Source organism: Rhinolophus ferrumequinum, chromosome 24, assembly GCF_004115265.2.
Source record: "Rhinolophus ferrumequinum isolate MPI-CBG mRhiFer1 chromosome 24, mRhiFer1_v1.p, whole genome shotgun sequence".
NCBI lineage: Eukaryota > Metazoa > Chordata > Mammalia > Chiroptera > Rhinolophidae > Rhinolophus > Rhinolophus ferrumequinum.
In genome coordinates, this window is record NC_046307.1 from 5,641,125 (window position 1) to 5,662,125 (window position 21,001).

Here is a 21,001-nt window from a genome sequence, read left to right on the forward strand (position 1 = left end):
ATTCTTTGTGTGTTAGGGAAGTGGTCCTTTGTAACTGGAAGTAGAGGTAGTTTTCCAGTTTATTTTTTCCTCCACATAATGGTTTATTTTTGATTTTGCTTGTGGTGACCTTCTTTACTGAAAACACTCCCTTGTTTGGGGACAGTTAGGTTGCCTTGTCATTTTCTGACGGTTATATTATATGTGAAAGCTTATATTCATTTACTGAAAACAGTCCTTGATTTGGGGACACTTAGGTTGCCTTTTTTTGTCGTTGTCTGACATCTAGGTTATATCTGAAAGCTTATATTCATTTTTTTCTCTGAATATTATAAAAGCAATCACATAATTTCAAACTCTGTAAACTATAAATATAAAGACTACTCTGTTTTGTGACTATACTTTTTTGTTGCTATTTCTGTTACTGGACTTTTGAGTTTTGGTTTGGTTTTGCTGTTCCCTGTTTGTTCTGTCTCTTATGATAAGGGTTCAAGAAATGGTAGCTGTGAGAAATTTCATAATAGTGTACAGAGCATGGATTTGGAGTTGAAATTTTGACATTTTTGTTTTCGTAACTGGGTGCCTTTTAGCAAGCCATTTAATCTCTGAATCTCAGTTTTTACATGTGTAAAATCATATCTTTCATTAGTTTTAATGATTAAAGTGAATTATGTAAAATGCCTAGTACAATGCTCAGGACACTCAGTAAATGGTAGTTTGCTCTAAGGGACCAGAAGGTCACCCGTTAAGAGTAACCTGTGGGAATCATTCTTCATACACATTATGCAAAGAGTACTGTATGGGAAGAGAAAGCATTTTTCTTTACAGTTCTAGTGACTTGCCTCTTTTCCAAAGGAAAGTTAGGTTATGCTTATGATAACATTTTTTGTTTCTTAGTTCTTTGCAATTTAGAGATGCTTTCCCTTAAAAGAATAAATTAACTCCACAGAGTTAGCACAATGATTTATTGTAATTCAAGTTGTTAGCTTGAAATATCCCAGGGGCCAGAGTTCTAGAGCATATAGACTTGTGTCAAGTTCCAAAGTTTGAAAGCAGTGCCTTTGGAATAGCCTGGACATGGTCACAATCTAGTGACTGGCCTTGTTAATCTGAGAGAGAAAAAATTAGACTGAAGTTCTTACTTCATGAACAGTCACCAAATACTACTAATAGTATTATTAATTGTTACTATTTGGCTACAACAAACCAAATCATGATAGCTTAATTAAAAAGAGGACTTTATCATAAGGAAACAGGGTGCCTCATAAATTTTGAAACAAGATGGTAACCAAGCCTGGAGAAGGTACTGGGTCTAGAAAATCATCTGTAATTTTTCTGTAGCTCAGTGCTAAATTGTATCTGCTTCAGCTTTCTCCTTGCAGACCATCTTCCTTTGCTTCTCTGTTTCACATGGTATAATAGTGGAAAACACTGATTGTTCAGCTCCCAAACTTAAGTACAGTTTACAGGAGATTTACTCTCTTCCAGTTCCAATTTCAAATGTCTAGGAAAGGACTTATGGCCCATTTGGGGTTAACAGCCCTCACCATCCCAGATGGCTGTGGCCTGAATGGGGGTATGTGTCAAATTGTCTGAATGACTATGAGCCCTGAGCCCACTGCTCTAATGCACTGGAAGGAATGAGGGGCCGTCCTCAGTAAAAGGAGATCAGGCTGACAACATAGTAAGTATCCTTTGTAATCATGAAAATTAATTTTAGAAATCACTTAGAACTATTGAAAAATGCTGAAAAGTTTGAAGAGTGAAGTTGAGAGCACCCACCCACAGTCCTACTATCCAGTGATGTATTCCTTCGTCTTTTTTTCTATACCTATATTTTGTATGGTTTAGATTATATTTTTATATTTTTGTATTTTAAAGTAAAAACATTTAAACATTTCTTTGTGATGTTAAAGTTATTTATAGATTTCATTTTTAATGACTACCTAATATTCTGACCTATGATTTACCATAATATTTTAACCATTTTCCTTTTGTTGGATGTTTTGGTTGTGATAAACGTCTTTCTAAATAAAACTTTTCTTTATTTAAACCTAGTGTCCTTAGGGATAGGGAACCAGAAAAATAGGGGTGAGAGTTATGAACTTAAAAAAAAAAAAAGACCTGCTATTTATTGCCAGATTGCTTTTCAGAAAGGTTGCTCAAATTTGTAGTCCTTCCTTCCAGCAATGTATGAGACTGCCTACTTCACTTCAGCCTTGCCAACATAGAATAGTATCTTTAAAAAACAAACAGAAATAAACTTACTAATTTTATAGGCAAATAATGAAGGCGTTAACGATTGTAATTTCACCTCTTGTCTTGATCTTTTTGCATTCAGGAACTGTGGGTAGAAAATTTATTTTTTGTTTTGTTTTTTCTTTAAAGTTTATTGGAGCGACAATTGTTAGTAAAGTTACATAGATTTCAGGTGTTAAATTCTGTAATACATTATCTATATCTCACATTGTGTGTTGAAAGAATTTGTTTTTATTAAACATTTTCTATTGATTTTGGCTTCACTGAAGCTACCCACTTTTGAGACTACTTGGTTGATACAGATAGCAAGACGGTCCCACGACTCAGAAAAACATTCACCCTGGGGCAAATTGTTTATATGAGGGTTGTAAAAGCTTTAGAATCAGAGGGGAACTGGTTTCTGGCATCACTGAGGTCACAGGGAAGTTGTTAATGCAAAGGTCATCTTGATGTCTGTATAGCAGGGAGGTGGAGGGCTAGTAAATTGATGTAGTGAATACTTTTTAGTATCTTAATTTTTCAGTCCTGATACTGCAATTTGTTTCCCAGAAATGACCAAATTGTGTGGGGGTCTGAGAACTGACTGACTAACCAAACTACAAGCTGACATGTACACCAAATGACAGTTTGTTAATTTATTATGGAAGACATTTTCAGTGATCACGATACTCAGGTACACCATCTAGTGTCCTTCCTCTAGGATGACGTATGTGAAACCTGAAATAGTAATCAGAAAATCGAAATTTTAAGGGATGATTCAACTAGTTTATGGAAAGACGTGATTAGTGACCAGTACTTGACAGCAGAGGACATTTCTATGTGTCTATTTACTTTCACTTCCCAGGCCGTGGTGTTGAAGACACTGCTTGATTCTGGATCTTTTGGATTTTTCTTTTTACATGTTTTGCAAACTATCCTTTTTCCATTAACATTATTTCTTCAGGCAGAGTGTTATGTTTTGATTAGGCCACAGTTTCCTTAAAGTCACATTCCTAGCATGCTCGAGGTATAAGTGTTTAGAAATTAAAACTGAGTTAATGAAGTGAAGACATACTTGGGGTATGTTGAAATGGTTGGGAAGAAGAGTAAAACAATATAACTGTAGTGGTTAAAGCATGGATTTTGGAGTCAGGTCCCAGTTCTACTTTTCACCACCTCCGTGATTTTGGGCAAATTATTTAAACCTGTCAAAATTGTACTTTCCTCATTTCTAAAAATAATTTAACAGTTTTTGCCTCAAAAGTTTCTTGTGAGGATTAAAGGAGATAATGCATGTAAGTGATTAGCAAGACCCTGGCTTATAATAGGTGTACAATAATTAAAAAAAAATTTCCTCTGGGAAAGGTAGAGATATGCTTTAGCCGCAGGTGGAGGCGGAGGTGAAGGTATCTTATAGCTTCTTAATGCCTTGATTGCGTCTCGAGCAAGTCATTCTAAGAAGGCTATTAAATGGGCACTAGGTGTCAGTATTTACCGTTTTTGAGATTTCAGGAATAAAACTGTCACTACCGAGTTAAAACAGATAGGTGAAGTATTTATTGCTGTTGTATTTTAGTCCATTTGACAGTTTTGTTGAACCCTTATTTTTCATAATGGCTACATTCCTGATCATAGTACAGCTTTATCTTCCCTTTGACTGAAGGGATTCCAGTTTTTTAGTTTATTTCATCATTTACCAGAGTAGTAGAGAGATGCCTAACTTGTTTAGGTTATTTATATCCTGTTAGGAGAACCTGTGAACTTCAGCCAGTAGCTTTTCATCTGTTGGAAGAAGCCTCACAGCCCAGGTACTTCCTCAGAAGTCCACCTAAGTAGGCAGTAGCTGCCTTTTCTGTGCTCTTCTGAGTAACTCCATTTAATGAGTTGACATTTGTACCAATTCTACCATGAATCAAAGAAAATGATCTTTTCCTTATCCACTCTCTATTTGTTATGTTTCTTAAAAGATATCCTTGCATCCAGATACCAAAACCATAGTGGTAGATATGTAGCAAAAGAATCTTGCCTTCTTTAAAGTTTATTGGGGCGACAATTGTTTATAAAGGTACATAGATTTCAGATATACAATTCTGTAATACACTATCTATGTCTCACACTGTGCTCACCACCCAGAGTCAGTTCTCTTTCCATCACCATATATTAGACCCCGTTTTCTTCTAGAGCCCTGCTCCCCTCTCCCCCCTTTCTGGTAACCCGAAAGGAATCTTTATGACCTTCCCTTTGGGATATTCTGTTACGACTTGGTTGTGCCCAGAGAGTCTTTTGTGGATTGCACTGTTTTTCCCAACTCAGTATTTCCATTGAAAACTGGACTTTTCTCTCTGTTTCCTCCTTCTACAACCGAAGCTTTATAACTGCTTTTCTGAAATCATAATTCATTTGACTGACCAATTAATATTTATGTTTTGCATTTTACAAATACATAGCATATCTTATTTAATTCTCACAGTAACACTCTGTGAGGCAATCATTAATACCCATTTTAAGATGAGGACACAAATTCAAATGTGACTTACCCAAGATTATAAAGTTGGTAGGTGATTCACCCATAATTTAAATCTCAGTCTTCTGACTCCACAGGATATGTTCTTCTTACTGAAACTTACTGATTTAATATAAAATGTTTTTTCTTATTGCTAATTGCTGAGTGATAATGTCGAACAATTAATTTAAAAAAAAATAGGAGAGAAACTAGTCATCTGTGCCTTTATATTTATAACGTTACATATTTCTTCGCAGTCTTCCCAAGGGCTATTTGTTGAAGAAACTTCTGAAGAAGGAAACTCTGTACCTGCCTCACAAAGGTAAGATTATATGTTGTTATGGGTCTGAATTCTCTGATGGTGCCAGAATAAGAGAGATAAACCACATGAGTGAGACTGTATAGGGACAGCTTGCCAGGGATTTTTTTTTTTTAGCTCGTTATAAGCACAGACTAGGAGAAATCATTCTCTCTCAGTTCTCAAATATGCATCTTACAGAAGCCTAGACTATTTGGGTGAAAGAAATCTGGGTTTTTCTTGTTGGTTTTCTTGTTCAATCCAGCCATCTTGGCACAATCCCATTTACACTATTCCCTGAAAAGTGGTTATATCCTGCTACTCTCTTAACTAACTATGCTAGCTTTTTACCGTGTTTCCCCAAAAATAAGACCTAACTGGAAAATAAGCCCTAGCTTGATTTTTCAGGATGACATCCCCCGAGCGTAAGCCCTAATGTGTCGTTTGGAGCAAAACTTAATGTAAGACCCAGTCTTATTTTTGGGGAAACGTGGTATGCCAATTTGAAGGCTTTAAACTGATTTCTTTATGATCCTTCTAGTCCTCATATTCCTTTTGTTTCCTCTGCTTATGCTTATTTTATCTGCATATCCAAAACATATACATCCTTTAAGTCTACTCTTAAGACTTACCTCCTCTTTGAACCCTTCATATTATTCAGGCCACACAGAACCTGTGTGACTCTCACTCCCTATCCTATGCCACTTTCATTCTGATTGTATCTCATCTTCCCTTTAAATGGTTGTATTTGCATTACCTCCTCAGTTAATCTCGATGATTGATTAATGGGGGTTTTCCTTCTTAGGTCTTCTCACTTTAATTACATATAGTAGTTGACGGGTTACAAACTGCACTATTAACCAGATCAGGCTTCCAATTACTTTCCCCTTTATCCAGTAGTTGAGCTTTGGGGATTACTCAAGAGCTTAATCTTACGTTGAGTGACCTTCATCTCCCACATGGAGGTTGAGGCCCAGTTACCGTTTGCTGTAATTTAGTTGGTGTTCCTAGGCTTTTGGTTAAGTTAATAGTAGTAGCTCTTCCTGAACTGAAGAATATGGTTTTGGTTTGAGTCTCCTGCTGTTAAGACAGTTTTGGAAGTGGTTTTAACTGGAGTAGGCATTCTGCTTCCCGCAGGCCTCTGCTTTGTTGTAGGGAGCCTTGTGCAGAGCAGATGTAGGTTTTAATAAATGATTATATGCTTTGTCACCAGGAGAGAGTTGGAATTGCAGGCAATGTGGTTTGACTTCAAATTGATTAGCCCATTTTATAAATGTCAGCAAATTGTTTTGTGATGGACCTTTGAATAGAGCCCTAATGTTACATGCAGAGTAAACTGTGTCTGGCTTGGGTTTATAACAAATGGTATGAGATGTTTTATTTAGAGAGAGAAATCACTTGTGGTTTCCTATCAGGATTTAGTTATTTATCATGAGTCAGTGCTGGTTGTTTTTTCTTCTCTGTGGTTCTTGGTTGATGTGAGGATTTGCATCCTCATGCATACTTGATCAAACTCATCGTAAAAGGTCTGGGAAGCAGGAGAGGGCTTGATAGCTCAGATGCTCAGAGTTCTCAGCCCTCTGTTCCTGTGTCAGGAAGAGATTGCACTCCATGAACAGGCAGGGTAAACCAGAAGGCCGGATGAGGGGAGCCATTGATAATTATGTTCTTCTCAGAAGACAGTCCACTTGTGTGGGCAGATTTTCGCTGTAGGGCAGTTTGGAACTGTATCTTATTTTTGTTGCTTGGAAAGCCACATCTTGAGATAAAGAAGAAATTTAACTGCAAGGTGCAGGAAAAGCTCATGTGTTGTCAGGAGAATCTCCATATCTTCTCTTACGAGTTTACAGATCTCTAGCCTTCAAAAGGCTCAGCTGGAGGCTATAAAACACCTTTGACATCTTCATACAGGAGTGGAGTTTTTGTCTTCTGTGGTATTCATAGATAGTCCTTACCCTTCAACCTTTCTTTGCGAAGACTCCAAAAGGGGGTTTCTTTTCATTCAGTGATTTCACTGGAACCAAAGTTGTAAGTATGTTTATTTCCCCTATTTCTGGCTTGGAGTTTTCACTACTGATTCCTTGCTTCCCTGTTGTGCTTTTGTGGTATTGGACAGCAGGTATCAGATTACCTGTGGCTTTATTAATGATTCACCGTTGCTTTTGGTCCTGTGTTCTGATTCATTTTACTGGGAATTCACTTGGGGTTTGGTTCTTTTTCAGCATTGCTGCTTTGACAAGTAAGAGAGACTCAGTCTTTATGCCAGAGAATTCTGCAGAGGAAGTCACTGTGTGTCCTGGTAAGCACCCCACTATGATTTCACTGAATTTCTGATCCCTAGCTATCTACCTTTCTGTGCCTATTAATTTTCCTGACTTTTCCAACCCACCCCCAGGAGATTTATGTGTGATTGGTTGTGTGTATCTCCACACATACATATGTATATACACATACATTGTACACACATACTTTTTTTTTAGCGGACTTTGAATCTGATTCTCAGTCTTTTCTTAGAGATATTTGAGTTTTGAAATTAACATGGCTTTTTTGTCTGCATGTTTGCTTATTAGGCTCATCAGAGATGGCAGCAAAGCATCAGAAATAGCACTTAATTGTACATTCAGGGCTAAGAGGACTTTATGTTTTGGTTTATGGATTCTCAAAGTTGGGCTGTCCTCAAAGTGGCTTGTCATTTAGCAGATTTTTCTCAGAGCTTTTTATTAGTTTTACATTGCCACTCACAAGGTATTATATAGGAAGTCAAGAAATTGAATTTTGTGCACAGTTCTGTTCATTGACTTATATTTTTATCTCAGACAAACATTTAACCTGATTAAGCATTGTACTTTGCTTTTTGTTAATTGTAGAGATGAAAATATGTGTATCTTGCTTTAGGATGTATAAGAGCTGTTCATTCAGAGATGCACATGAATATATTTTGATAAACAAATAATTTTAAATGAACTAAGATACTAAGAGAACTTTTGAGTTGAATCATTGTATACTATGAACAATTATTTTGTGATATGAACCACTACTTTCTAAGGAATTTGTTTTAGCTTGTATTTTCTTAAAAGTGGGCCTATTACATTTATCAGTAACCTCATTCATGTGAGATTGAGTGGATTTCCTATTAATGTTTAAACTCTTTGGGCAGCAAGTGGTGTACAAACGTTATTATAAGTCATACCTAGTTTTCCTTTAGGTCTTATATAACCTGTCAGGGTCAGAGAGACTAGTATAAACTAAGTTTGAGTTTCTGTGGAAAGAAACATGAAAGAAACAAAAATAAGAAAACTATGGATACAGAAGAGGCCACCTTGAGACTAGTAGGAGGGGCTGTGGAATGGGCTGGTCCCACACCCATGTATGACCATTACAAATCGGGAGGGATATCTCAGCTGCAGAGGTTCCCCCTGGAGGAACAAGGGGTCCCAGCCCCTACACCAGGCTCCGCAGCCCAGGGGTTCAGTGCTGGGGAGAGAATTCCCCATAACTTCTGGCTGTGAAAACCAGCAGAGGTTGTAGCTGAGTGAGACTAGAGCAGTTGCGGTCCCAAGAGCTCCTCTTAAAGGGCCTGTGCACAGACTTACTCGCTGACGGACTCACTCGCTCTGAGTTCCAGCACTGGGGCAGCAGCTTGAAAGGTGCCAGGGACATATGGGGAGAAACTGAGCTGTCTGGCTGCAGGGCGAGGGCTGGAAGGGCACCTTTCTCCCAGTGGAGGAGCTGGTGGAAACCAGTGTTTCTTTGTTGAGCCCGCCCCCATCCCAGCGTGCAGACACAGGCGGCTGCCATATCTCAGTCTCCATCAACACAGCTAACACTGTTCATTGGCCCTAATTCCCTGAGACCCCACCCCACCCAACTTTTGGACATACCAATGCCGCTTCCGGTGGCTTTTCCATATAAACGGCTTGTCTGGGCTTATCCAGCGGACTTTCCCATAAATCTCTCAAAGGTTCACAAAACCCAAACATGTAGCATCTGGCTTCAGCATATTCTGTATCTCTGGCTCAGCATCCCTAAACCTGACAGTAGCGACAGCTGGCGTTGGTTTGTAGCTTGGCCTCTTGAGGAACCCTCAAGTCCAGTGTGGTGGCAGTCATCTGCGGATGGCTTTGTGGTTCATGCCAGATGGCTCTGGGCAGGGCACAGGCTGTGGCTGAACCTGGCCTGAGGTGTGGTTCCTCCCAGGAGGCCCTGGGGCTGGCACGCCCGGAGGCCAGCTTCAGACGCAGGTAGAGCATCACCCAGCCACCTCTGGGGACGTCACAGCCAAAGAGCACACTGGGCAGGCACCAGAGCCCTGCTATGTGAATCCTGCTTTGTAGGGTCAGCCTCTGCATAGCAGCTCCTCTACTGTACTCACAGCCAATCAGCCCGAAGGTCAATCCCTCCCATTAATGTGCAAACAGCAACTAAGGCTCAACTACAACAGGAGGGTACACACAACTCATACAAGAGACACACCTGGAGCATCCAGCTCAGGTGATCAGGAAGACTGCACCACTGAGCCCCACAGCACACCTACTACATGAGGCCACTCTACTAAGACCGGGAGACATAGCAGCCCTACCTAATACATAGAAATAAACACAGGGAGACATCCAAAATGGGGAGACAAAGAAACATGTCCCGAATAAAAGAACAGAACAAAGCTCCAGAAAAAGAACTAAACAAAATAGAGACAAGCAATCTACCAGATGCAGTGGTCCAAACACTGGTTATAAGGATGCTTATTGAACTCAGGGAAAACTTCAACAAAGATATAGGAAACATAAAAATGGAGATAAAGAAACAAAAAAAAGAACCAGTCAGAAATAAAGAATACAATAGCTGAAATGAAGACTATATTAGGGGGCATCAGCAGTACATTACATGAAGCAGAGGATCAAATCAGTGATTTAGAAGATAAGGTAGCAGAAAACACCCAGTCAAAACAGCAAAAAGAAAAAAGAATCTGAAAAAATGAGGACAGTTTAAGGGGCCTCTGGGACAACATCAAGCATAGTAACATTCACATCATAGGGGTGCCAGAAGGAGAAGAGACAGAGCAAGGAATTGAGAACCTATTTGAAGAAATAATGCCTGGAAATTTCCCTAACCTGGTAAAAGAAATAAATATACAAGCCCAGGAAGTGCTGAGAATCCAAAACAAGATGAACCCAAAGAGGCCCATACCAAGACACATCATAAATTAAAATGCCAAAGGTTAAATACAAAGAGAGAATCCTAAAAGCAGCAAGAGAAAGGCAACTAGTAACATAAAAGGGAGTTCCCATAAGGTTGTCAGCTGATTTCTCAACAGAAACTTTGCAGGCTAGAAAGGAGTGGCAGGAAATATTCAAAGTGATGGAAAGCAAGGACCTACAACCAAGATTACCCAGCAAAGCTATCATTTAGAATCGAAGGACAGATGAAGAGCTTTCCAGACAAAAAGATAAAGGAGTTCATCAACATCAAACCAGAATTACAAGGAATCTTAGAGGGACTTCTTTAAGATGAAAAAAAAGGTGAATAATAAAATGGCAATAACTACCTATCTATCAATAATTACTGTAAATGTAAGTGGATTAAATAATCCAATCAAAAGGTAGGCTGGCTGAATGGATAAGAAAACAAGACCCTTACATATGCTGCCTACAAGAGACTCACTTCAGATGGAAAGACACATACAGACTGAAAGTAAAGGGATGAGGAAAAGATATTTCATGAAAATGGAAATGAAAAATCAGCTGGGGTAGCAGACAAAATAATTCTTCAAAACAGAGGCTGTAACAAGAGACAAAGAAGGACCCAGTAATCCCATTTCTGGGTAATTACCTGAAGAAACCCAAAATGCTACTTTGAGGGGATGAATGTGTCCATATGTTCATTGCAGCATTGCTTACAATGGCCAAGATATGGAGGCAGCCTGGGTGTGTATCGATGGACGAATGGATGATGAGTAGGTGGTAATATATACAATGGAATATTGCTCGGCCAGGGAAGGGAATGGGTTCTTGCCATCTGCAGCGGCGTGGGTAGACCTGGAGGGTGTTGTGCTGAGTGGAGTATGTGAGATAAAGACAGATGCAATGTGATTTCGCTTATATGTGGAATCTAAAGAACAAAATAAACAAACAAAACAAACAAATTCATACATACAGAGAACATTTTGATGGTTGCCAAATGGGAGGAGGTTTGGGGGTGGGTGACAAAGGGGAAGGGATTAAGAAGTACAAATTGGTAGTTACAAAATACTCCTGGGGATGTAAAGTAAAGCACAGGGAAGATAGTCAATAATATGGTAATGACTATGTATAGTGTCAGGTGGGTACTAGACTAGTCAGGGGGATCACTTCTTAAATTACATAAATGTCTACCCACTATACTATACACCTGAAATTAATATAAAATATTGAATATCAACTGTAATTGAAAAATTAAAAAGGAGGGGGAAAGGTGAAGGGGAATAGGAGGTTCAAATTTCTAGGTATAAAACAAATAAGTCATGCGGATGTCATGTACAACATAGAGAATATAGTCAATAATATTGTGATAGTGTGGTACGGTGTCAGATGGTTTCTGGACTTAACGGTGATCACTTCTTTAGGTATATAAATGTTGAATAACTATGGTGTATACCTGAAACTAATTTTATATTGTATATTAGCTATATTTTAATAAAATCTTAAAAAAAAGAAGAAGAGTATGTCTTGTAAATACTTGAAAACATTTGGCAGCATATCATAAAGTTTAACTTTTTGGTTTTTATTGAAAGTGTTTTCTTAATTCATCTGAAATGTATTGGGATTAGTGCCTAATGATACCTACTAATAGACCCATTATCAAGTGCTCCAGTTTTGGTAGGAGCACTCTGGAATGCTGTGCTTATGCCATCCTGCTTGGAAGTCACTCAGTTTGTTTAGGAAGATGGCGTGTGATGTCACCCTGGGATCTCGCAGGAGGAACCTGAAAACACAATGGTCTTGAAAGTCCTAGTTAATGAGAGAGGAAAAAGCAAGACCTTTATGACTGAGGTTAGATGACTTTTACGATCATGACTTGCTGTTATTAGCCTGCTAATTAAGTCCAACTGTTTGCTGACATAAGCCACTTCTAAATTAGATTGCAAAATACTGTTTTGCTAAGGAAGTGTAACTGTTCCTGTTGCTAAGGAAGCGTAACTTCTCCGTGGAGCTAGACTCCTGAGTCCTATGTGATTCTAAAAATAAAATTTAGAAGCTATGCATCTAAATGTCCAAAAATTCTGTTCTAAATGGGTGAAACACAGATTGAGTGTAGTGCTTATTTTGTTTTACATATTTCTGACAGTTCCAGGGGTCTGATATTCAAAATTATAACATCTTTTTAGAATTACTCTGTTGAAGAAGCAGGATTATAGCCTTATGCCCCCATTGTGCATGATAACAGCGTTGTTTATTTCTAAGGAACTAATGCCCTCTTAAATTGTCTTTATAGTTGAACATTTTAGCCATTCACAGAAAAACTTAATTAAAGACCTTTTATTGTTACAGTAGTGCAAACAGTGAGCAGCTATTAGTTTTTAACAGACTGTCTTTTTTAGTAATGACTCTCAGAGAAACTTGACAAAGATTTTGAAGTTTATGCACTGTAATCCTTTTTCTAACAAAGTAGTAAAATTTGTGTGTGTGTGTGTCCAGTTCTCAAAAAATTATGATGTATTAAACTGTAGTTAACATTAGAAATGTATTTAATCCTTCTTTTGATTGAGAAGCAGTGTCTTGCAGGTACTTTATTTGCCCAACATTGGCCGTTCATTGTATTTGTGAAGCACAGAAGTACCAGTTAGATGTACAGTGTATATAACAGAGAACTTACTGGATTTGTGTTCTGAGGCACATTTTCCCCCCAGATTTATTGTCCTTCTTTGAAATATACTTAACTGTTCTTTTATTACATGAAGAGATAGGGGTCTAGACCAGAGGTTGGAAAAGTTTTTCTATAAAAGACTAGATAATAAGTATAGGTTGGTGCAAAAGCAATTGCGGTTTTTGCAATTACTTTTAACCTTTTAAACCGCAGTTGCTTTGCACCAACCTAATATTTAGGCTTTGTGTGCCATGCAGTCTCTGTTGAAACTACTCAACTCTGTTATTTTAGCACAAAAGCAACCGTAGACAATACAAAGAAGAATGAGTGTGGCTGTGTTCCAATAAAAATTTATTAACAAAAACAGGCAGCTGGCTAGATTTGCCTCATCAGCTATAGTATGCTGACCCCTGAACTGTGAGACTATGAGGGACCCCATCTTACATCTCCATATTGCTAGTAGCTCCAGGCTACAATGCCTGGAATTTATTGAATAAATATTTGTTTAATTAATGTTGAATGAATAGATGCTGCTTAAAAAATAAAGAAAGGTATATCTTTGTTGAGAATTTTTTTTTCTTTTTCTGCTTTCAATTTTTGTTGTCTCTCATCATCTCTCTAACCTCAGAACTAACATTGGCAGGTTTTTGTTTTTTGTCAAAGTTAATCTATTTTAAAACCACAGCTCTGCTAGAAAGAAGCCAAATGAATGAATGGATAAACAAACTGATATATCCACAGTGGAATACAACTCAGCTGTAAAAAGGGATGAACTACTGATATATGTAATAACATAGATGCTTCTCAAACACATTATACTAAATGAAAGAAGTAAGACACAAAAGACGATACTACATGACATTCTAGAAAAGGCAAAACTATTGGAACATAAAGTAGATTGGTCATTGCAGGGAGCCAAATGGGAGAGGATTGACTGCAAAGGGGTACACTTTAGGGGTGCTAGAAAGGGAGAACTTTTTGGGGTGCTAGAAATGTTTTATATCTTGATCGTGGTGGTAATTACATGGTATAAATAATACCATGTATAAATTATATGTATTTGTCAAAACATCAAATTACATACTGAAAATTGGTGAATTCTGTTGTATGTAAATTATGCCTCAGTAAAGCTTAAAGAAGAAACAAACTAGATCTATGTTGCCACTGCAGTATTACCATACCTTAAGCTTTAGGGGAAATAGATGTTTGTTTTTTTAACTGTGAAAATACAAAATGAAAATTAATGAGATTTAAATTTTTTAATTACAGAGACACAACTAAGTTCCCCTGAAACTTTTGACCTTGAAAGAGAAGTCTCTCCAGATAGCAGAGAGACCCTGGATGAAGTAAGAATAATAATGGCAGATAAGGAGGTGAATATTCTCTCTAATTTTTTTCAGTGTTTCTTTCTATTGGTAGCCCTCTCCGATGCTACATTGACCTTGGCTGAAAAGATTTAGGTGACAGAGGGTTGCAGCTTTTGGGACGCTTATCTCAGAGAGAGATTCTTATAGTTAAGATCAGTTCAGCATTGTTTCCAAAAATAACAGTAGTTACCATTTCTTGAGTCTTTTAATAGGCTTTATTATTTCTATTACAGATGGGGAAACGGAAGCTTAGGATGTTTAAGTAATTTGTTCAAAGTCAAGCTGCCAGTATTGGTAAAACTAGAATTTGAACACAGATTTCTCTCTGAAGTCTGAGGTATTTATCATTATATACTGATAAGTAACAGAGATGAATAGTCTTGGAAATCGTTACTATATTTGTAAGTTTCAGCCCTAATTTGTAGATGTGATCAGAAATGCAAAGCCAGAATATCAGCATGATAAAATAAGCAAATCTCTATTTGCAACACTACCTTTCCTAACTTCACATTAACCATAAAGCTGATTGACACAAGTTTACACTTCTGATTAAGGTTCTCAGTGTATATTTTTCATATTGAGACTGATAAAACATTTAATTACCAAGAGTTCCTTTAAATAAAGACTTTAAAATCTGTTGTGAAAGCAGCCTGAGAATTAAACTGATTTTTCTGTGGAAATAAAGAATTTGGTTACGTTTGTATTATATATACTGTCTTATCCTGAGTACCTTAAAAAGGCTACATTCTTACTCCTTTTTATACTCTAGGTTTTTTGAAATAGTTTTTACAGTAGAGGTTAGATCCTCTTCCTAGTTTCTGCACTGCAGGTAACTGGTTAGAAATTCTGCTTTCATGAATCATGCACACAGCTTGGTTTCCTGGAGCCCGATCTGTCACAACTGACAGACCAAGATTCCCTGATGCCAGTGGTGGTAGGAAAGATGATGAGACTTCATGCAGCAGAGTGACTAAGGGACAGATCCTGCTAGACAATGTCAAAATGGCCTCAGGTCCTTTTCCTAGGGAGGGACCAGAACCTTCTAAATGTTGATAGGGGGAACAGAGTGTTATTAACACAGTCATCCCAACATACAGAAGAAGCTCTCTCTGCAAGCCTTTAGTTAAGGCTGATTTCTTATCCATCCATGACTGCGAAGGAGACTGTTCTTTGGGGCAAAAAGCATGAACCCTATTTAGAATTTATAGTGTATATGTCTGTACCACTACACATGAAATAGATGGAATTGTATGGCCTGTCTTGCATTGAATGTCCTCCTTTCGTGTTGCTCTTTGCTGGTATCTGTGGATGTCTCTACATTGTCTTAAAAGTTGCGTTAAAAGAAGATAGAGATGCTGTAGTTTTTAAGTAATCACTTACTAGTTACAAGTCACTTACTAGAAAGATAGAAAATCTGCACATGTTATATATACAAAGATAGTGTAATGGGTGTGGACTTTTGCCCTTAGAATCTGTGTATAGGGTCATTTGTCCTAAGGTTTTTATTTATTTATTGGAAGGTAGTTTGGTGTAGTGCAAGGAGCACGAGTATTGGAATTAGGTGGCATAACTTTGAATCCCAATCCCACCATTTAGCTTTGTAACCTTGGGCAAATTATTAATTAATCATTTTATTCATTTATTTAGCAGATAATAGAGTTAGTATACTGAGATCCAGTCGTCGTTTTAGACTCTTGAGCTATGAAGATAAATAAGACAAAAACAGTTCCTGTCCTCAGAGGGTCCTGTTACGGGAGGAGACAGACACAGAAACAGAAAATTATAATTACGATGTGGTTAGACAAGTGTAATGATAGAGAGATAGAGGCCTAGGAGCATAGACAAGTAATGTTTTTCTGGATTTCAGTTCTTCGTATGTATAATGGAGCTATTCATTGGGTTTCTCTGAAGATGAAATTCGATAAAGAATGTAAGACACAGAGATTTGGCACAAGTAGAAGTGTGCATGTGGAACCAGTTATTATCCTCCTGCTTTGTAATGTATCGTGTCTGTTCAGTGATATTACCTTACTAATGACAGAGAACTGCTCGACAGTATTCGAGATATTTGGAATACCTGTGGCAGAACTGTGATCTCTCTTGATTTGATTTCCTGCAGTGGTCAGGTTCCTTTGGAAGTAATGTTTTCTGAATATCTTGCCTGAGAGTTTCCCTTACTTGGAGTCTCAGATAATCTGTTCTCAGAAAAGTTAATGGATATTATTCAGAACCAAACAGCCTGTTTAGTCAGTTGGGTTTTAAGTAAACTGTGTTTTGAGTCCTATGAGAAGAGGAGACAGATCTAAACAAACAGCTTTCTAAGCTACACATGTGATTGGTGGCGGAGGGGGGCGGAGGTGGTGATTTGTAGGACATACTTTTATTTTCACCGGATCCATTTCTTGAGGTGAAGTTTCTTTTGAGGCCAGAAGGTAAGAGCCCTTTAAGAAATGAAGGTTCAGTGTCCAACCACCTCTTTTGAAAAATGGCTGTATAGTGTTTTAAAAGAAGTAGAAGCCGTTCTGCTGAGACTGAATCCCTGACTGCATGGTCCTAATAAAAGGTGTTTTGCTTGTATTTTTTTCTCTTGTGGTTCCTCCATTGTAGTTAATATTCAAATAGACCATTTTAATGATGCTGGAAAAAATCTTATTTTAATATAAAAATGTTTAGAAACCTTCTGGGTTGCCTATGAGTGTGAATGAAAGTGGTCTTGTATTCACAATAGGACAATAGACAGACTACCCCCTCTTGAATGCATTAATAGTTGAAGGTACATTCTCTACATTTTATAGAGCTGGTGATGGATACAAAGGAGCGTAGCACTGTGACATTCCTGTCATATAACATTTCTGCACTTAGTGAACTTTAGAATGCCTAGTAACTGCCCAGTCACCACTAACTTTCAGTAATCCAGACTACTTGCAAATTTTAGGATATATTGATTTTTTCTCCCCTTTGCTCAAATGGCTTTGCATGCACAAGAAACTTTTCATTGTAAAACTTACTAACAGAGGAACCTGGGTTTGTGAGAAGCTGTGACTAAGCTTGGAATAAGTAACACCGAGAACTTGTAAACCCACTTGACTCCCCACCTCCTAGAGAAGGATAACAGTGCCTGGCACAGTCAGCTTCCAGAAACAAAGTGGGAGGGTGTGCTTTTTGCTCTCGCCGCGCCAGGGCCGAATGAAGTACTGAAGGTTCTGATGCCACACGGGCCTAGGCTTGAGTCCAGGTGGTCTACTTACTAGCTCTGTGATCGGTAGGTTACTTGGCCTTTCCAAGCCTCAGTTTCCTCTTCTGTAATACTGCAGCTCGTGGTACCTTTGCCAGCAGGGTTGTTGTGAGGGATGCAGATGGAAAATGCTTGGCATCGTATGGGAGCTCAACCACCGTTAGTTCCTTTCTCATCTTTTTTTTCCCTTTCAGAGTATGTTTTCTTAAGTAAAAGGCAGGTATGTTGAAAATGTTTTCTGGCAATTGTAGAAACTACTTGACTTGGTATTTAGATGGCCTGTTTCCCTCTCTGCTGGGGCACATTCACAAGCAGCAGATTTTAGGGATGGCCTAAACTTATAGAGACCAAAAATACCAAAAAAACCCAGTTGGCTTAGAGCTCAGATTATCTACCCATTGCTGTTTTGGTCCTGTTTTGTTCTTGTACCAGAAGATGGTTTATTTTTTCCCTGTAGTAAGGCATAAGGACAGCCCGGGTGCTCCTTGCTCTTAAATGGAAGCAATGGCTATGCAGGACAGTTTCACACTGATTGGATAGGACATGCTGTCCTTTGAAGCAAGTGTTAGGCAGTAATGCTGCACTGCTCACGCATACTGTTGAATTAGTCACTGCAGAGTTCTCAGTTCTGACCTGTAAAGGTAAAATATGACTGCCTCTGAGAGATACTGGCAACTATAGGAAAAATGGTGACTATAGAATACTGAGAGGGGCAAAAGAGATCAGGTATAAGAATGGCTTCGGCAGAATTCTCTTAATGACTTTTCTTGGGCCTTCTGAAATATTTGGGTCTCAGTTGTGTTTCCTCTTTCAATCCATGTCACAAATAAAACACAGGAGGTGGTATGTTTTACTGGTCTAAGCTGAGGCTGTAGTTCTTAAATTTTCATTGTGCTGCTTTTGCTTAGAGCTCTTGTTTTCTAACTCCTTATGTCTGAAGTCACCTACAATATCACAGTTCATTTGTGAGATTGCAAAAATGTCTTTGAGATGCTGTTGATATATACAGACTGTTAAAACACAGCAGACACGGTGTACTGTCCCAGCGCGGACAGTGCCTTGCGGTGCAGTCAGAGAGGCATACCCTCAGTTTTTGAAGCCAGATAGGCCTTGGTTTGAATTTTAGCTCTGCCACTTACTTGTTCTGTAACTTTGGGCAAGTTGCTTTACTGTGTTGGACAACTCTTTTTTTCATGTGTTAAAAGGGTATGTCAGTACCTTTGTAAGATTACTATGAGGATTATATGAGTATTACATGCAGAGTGCTTAGCACATAGTAGGTAGGCACTAAATGTCTCTCAATCCTCAGTCCTGAATTTGGCAAACTGGTATTGTTTCTTTGAAAGTACATGAAGTATGGGATGGAGTCTCTTGCAGTTATTTGGGGGAAAATTTATTTTATAAAGTAAAGCTGTTACAATTGCCATTTGTCATGTTCTTCAGGTTGGTAACAGGGAAGATGCTGAGAAGGAAATACCTGCTTTTACCTTCTCAGCCAGTACCAACATATCCTGCCCACTATGTGACCAAGGCTTCCCACCCACAAAGATCGAGCGCCATGCCATGTACTGCAATGGGCTGATGGAGCAAGATGCAGGTAAAGACTTACCAGGACTCTTCTTTGTCTGCACGATGGCTTTGTAATAGTGTACAGGACAGTGCAGGAAAAACAGACAACTCTTCTTCAAAGTTATAGTTGTTGGTTTTTTGTTTTGTTTTCTATCTAGTTAATTCTCTAGCACTTTCCCTGTTCTTTATTACTTTGGCAGGTATTTTATTTTGTTGCACATACCTGAGGAAAAAGGGAAGGGAAAAATCTTTCATCTTTTAATGTTTCAACTTGTCCCTTGCCATAGGTGAGCCAAAAATCAGTGCTATAGCCCAGACCTTGCATTTTAACTTACATATTCAAATATTGAGACTCCTATAGAACTTGAGGAACTAAGTTCTATAGTTGACCATTTTTCATTCAAAAAAAAGCCCTTTGTGGAATTGTGTGTGTGTGTGTGTATGTGTTTAAATTCTACCTAAAGACAGCAGCTGAAAAATATTCCTAATTTCCATTTATGTCCTACATGTGCCTGCTGCCTCACCCTGTATCTATTGGTTATCTCTTGAAGAGTGTATGCACCTAAAGCCTTAGTTTTGATGCAGTGTGAGATACTGGCCAAGAGCATTTGCTTGTTCATTACAGCCCTTGAAATACCACCGCTGATCTTGCCTTTCTATCTATGACTTTAAACTCTAAACATGTATAATAGTGTCAGCACAGTTTTCTGTGGTCCAACATGCTGAATGTAACCATACTTAGATGATCAATATTGTTGCAACGTTTTTCTCAGTGCAGTTTGATTCCCATAAGTTAGAGGTATTTAATCTGAAATTTTATAATTGTGAGGTATTTTATAAATTAAGAGTTCCAGGAAAGAAAGTTACATGTTATTTAATTTTTCTAAAGTAATACAGTTCTTATTTATTAAATAAGGAAGTACTGAAACTTATAATTTAAGTAAATTTGTTGATTTTTCTGATTATAAAGTAGTATGTGTTAATAATAATAATAATAATAATAATAATGGCTTACATTTATTGAATACTTAAAATGAGTCAGACACTATTTACATAAGTGGGACTATGCTGTATATATATTATTCTGCAACTTGTCTTTTTTTATTTAACAGTAAATAATCTTTCCATGTGCAGATATATTTTTTATATAGTTGAGATCTGACGGTATGTAAAATTTTGTATTTTGCTTCTTCTATTTATAGCATAAAATTTTCTCATGAGTCACTAAAAGTTAGATATAAAAATATTTTTAATGCCTACATATTTTATAATCCGATTTGCTTCCATTAACTGTTATGTATTTAGAATGCTTCAAGTTGTCATGTACTTACATGGCACTGAGCCTTATGCCTAAAGTTGTTGCTTTATTTTGGGGTTGTTTTATTTTATATTTGGGGTATTTTGGGGTTATTTCCTAAGATATTCCTAGTTTGGGTGAAAAAGATGGGCTCTGGAGTTCAGTCAATCTGAGGTGGACTCCCACCTTTGTCACTCACTAGTGTATGACCCCATGCTAGTTTCCAAGCTTCCCTTTATGCATCTGTCAAATAATAGTAATGACCTTCTTTAGTTTTTGTGAGGTTAAGTGAGATACTTTAATAGTGCTCAGCACAGTGCCTAGCACATAGTAAGTACTTAAGAACTTGCAGCTGCTGTTACTACTCCCAGTAGTGGAATTATTACTGTGTTTCCCCGAAAATAAGACCGGGTCTTATATTTTTTGCTCCAAAAGACGCATTAGGGCTTATATTCAGGGGATGTCATCCTGAAAAATCATGCTAGGGCTTATTTTCCAGTTAGGTCTTATTTTCGGGGAAACACGGTAGGTCAGAGATTTTCTCATCCTTTTCAAGGACCCTTATGAATAGTATTGTAGTCTTTTAACTACATTGAAAAGTGAAGACCTAAATCTGGTCATCAACTTTCTAATAAAAGAACTCTGAAGGCCTAGGATTCTAGATGCAGTTTTAATT

General features: G+C 37.9%; 1 protein-coding gene across 2 annotated transcripts in view; it reads left to right on the forward strand.

Annotated features, from left to right (window-relative positions):
• UIMC1 (ubiquitin interaction motif containing 1) overlaps positions 1-21,001 on the forward strand; it is an 88,331-nt gene that overhangs the window by 38,473 nt on the left and 28,857 nt on the right. For both annotated transcript variants that reach the window (XM_033096105.1, XM_033096106.1), the window contains 4 exons: positions 4,978-5,042; positions 7,241-7,317; positions 14,127-14,230; positions 18,903-19,056. In XM_033096105.1, the coding sequence (XP_032951996.1) occupies positions 4,978-5,042; positions 7,241-7,317; positions 14,127-14,230; positions 18,903-19,056 (400 nt within the window). The remainder of the gene's footprint in view (positions 1-4,977; positions 5,043-7,240; positions 7,318-14,126; positions 14,231-18,902; positions 19,057-21,001) is intronic.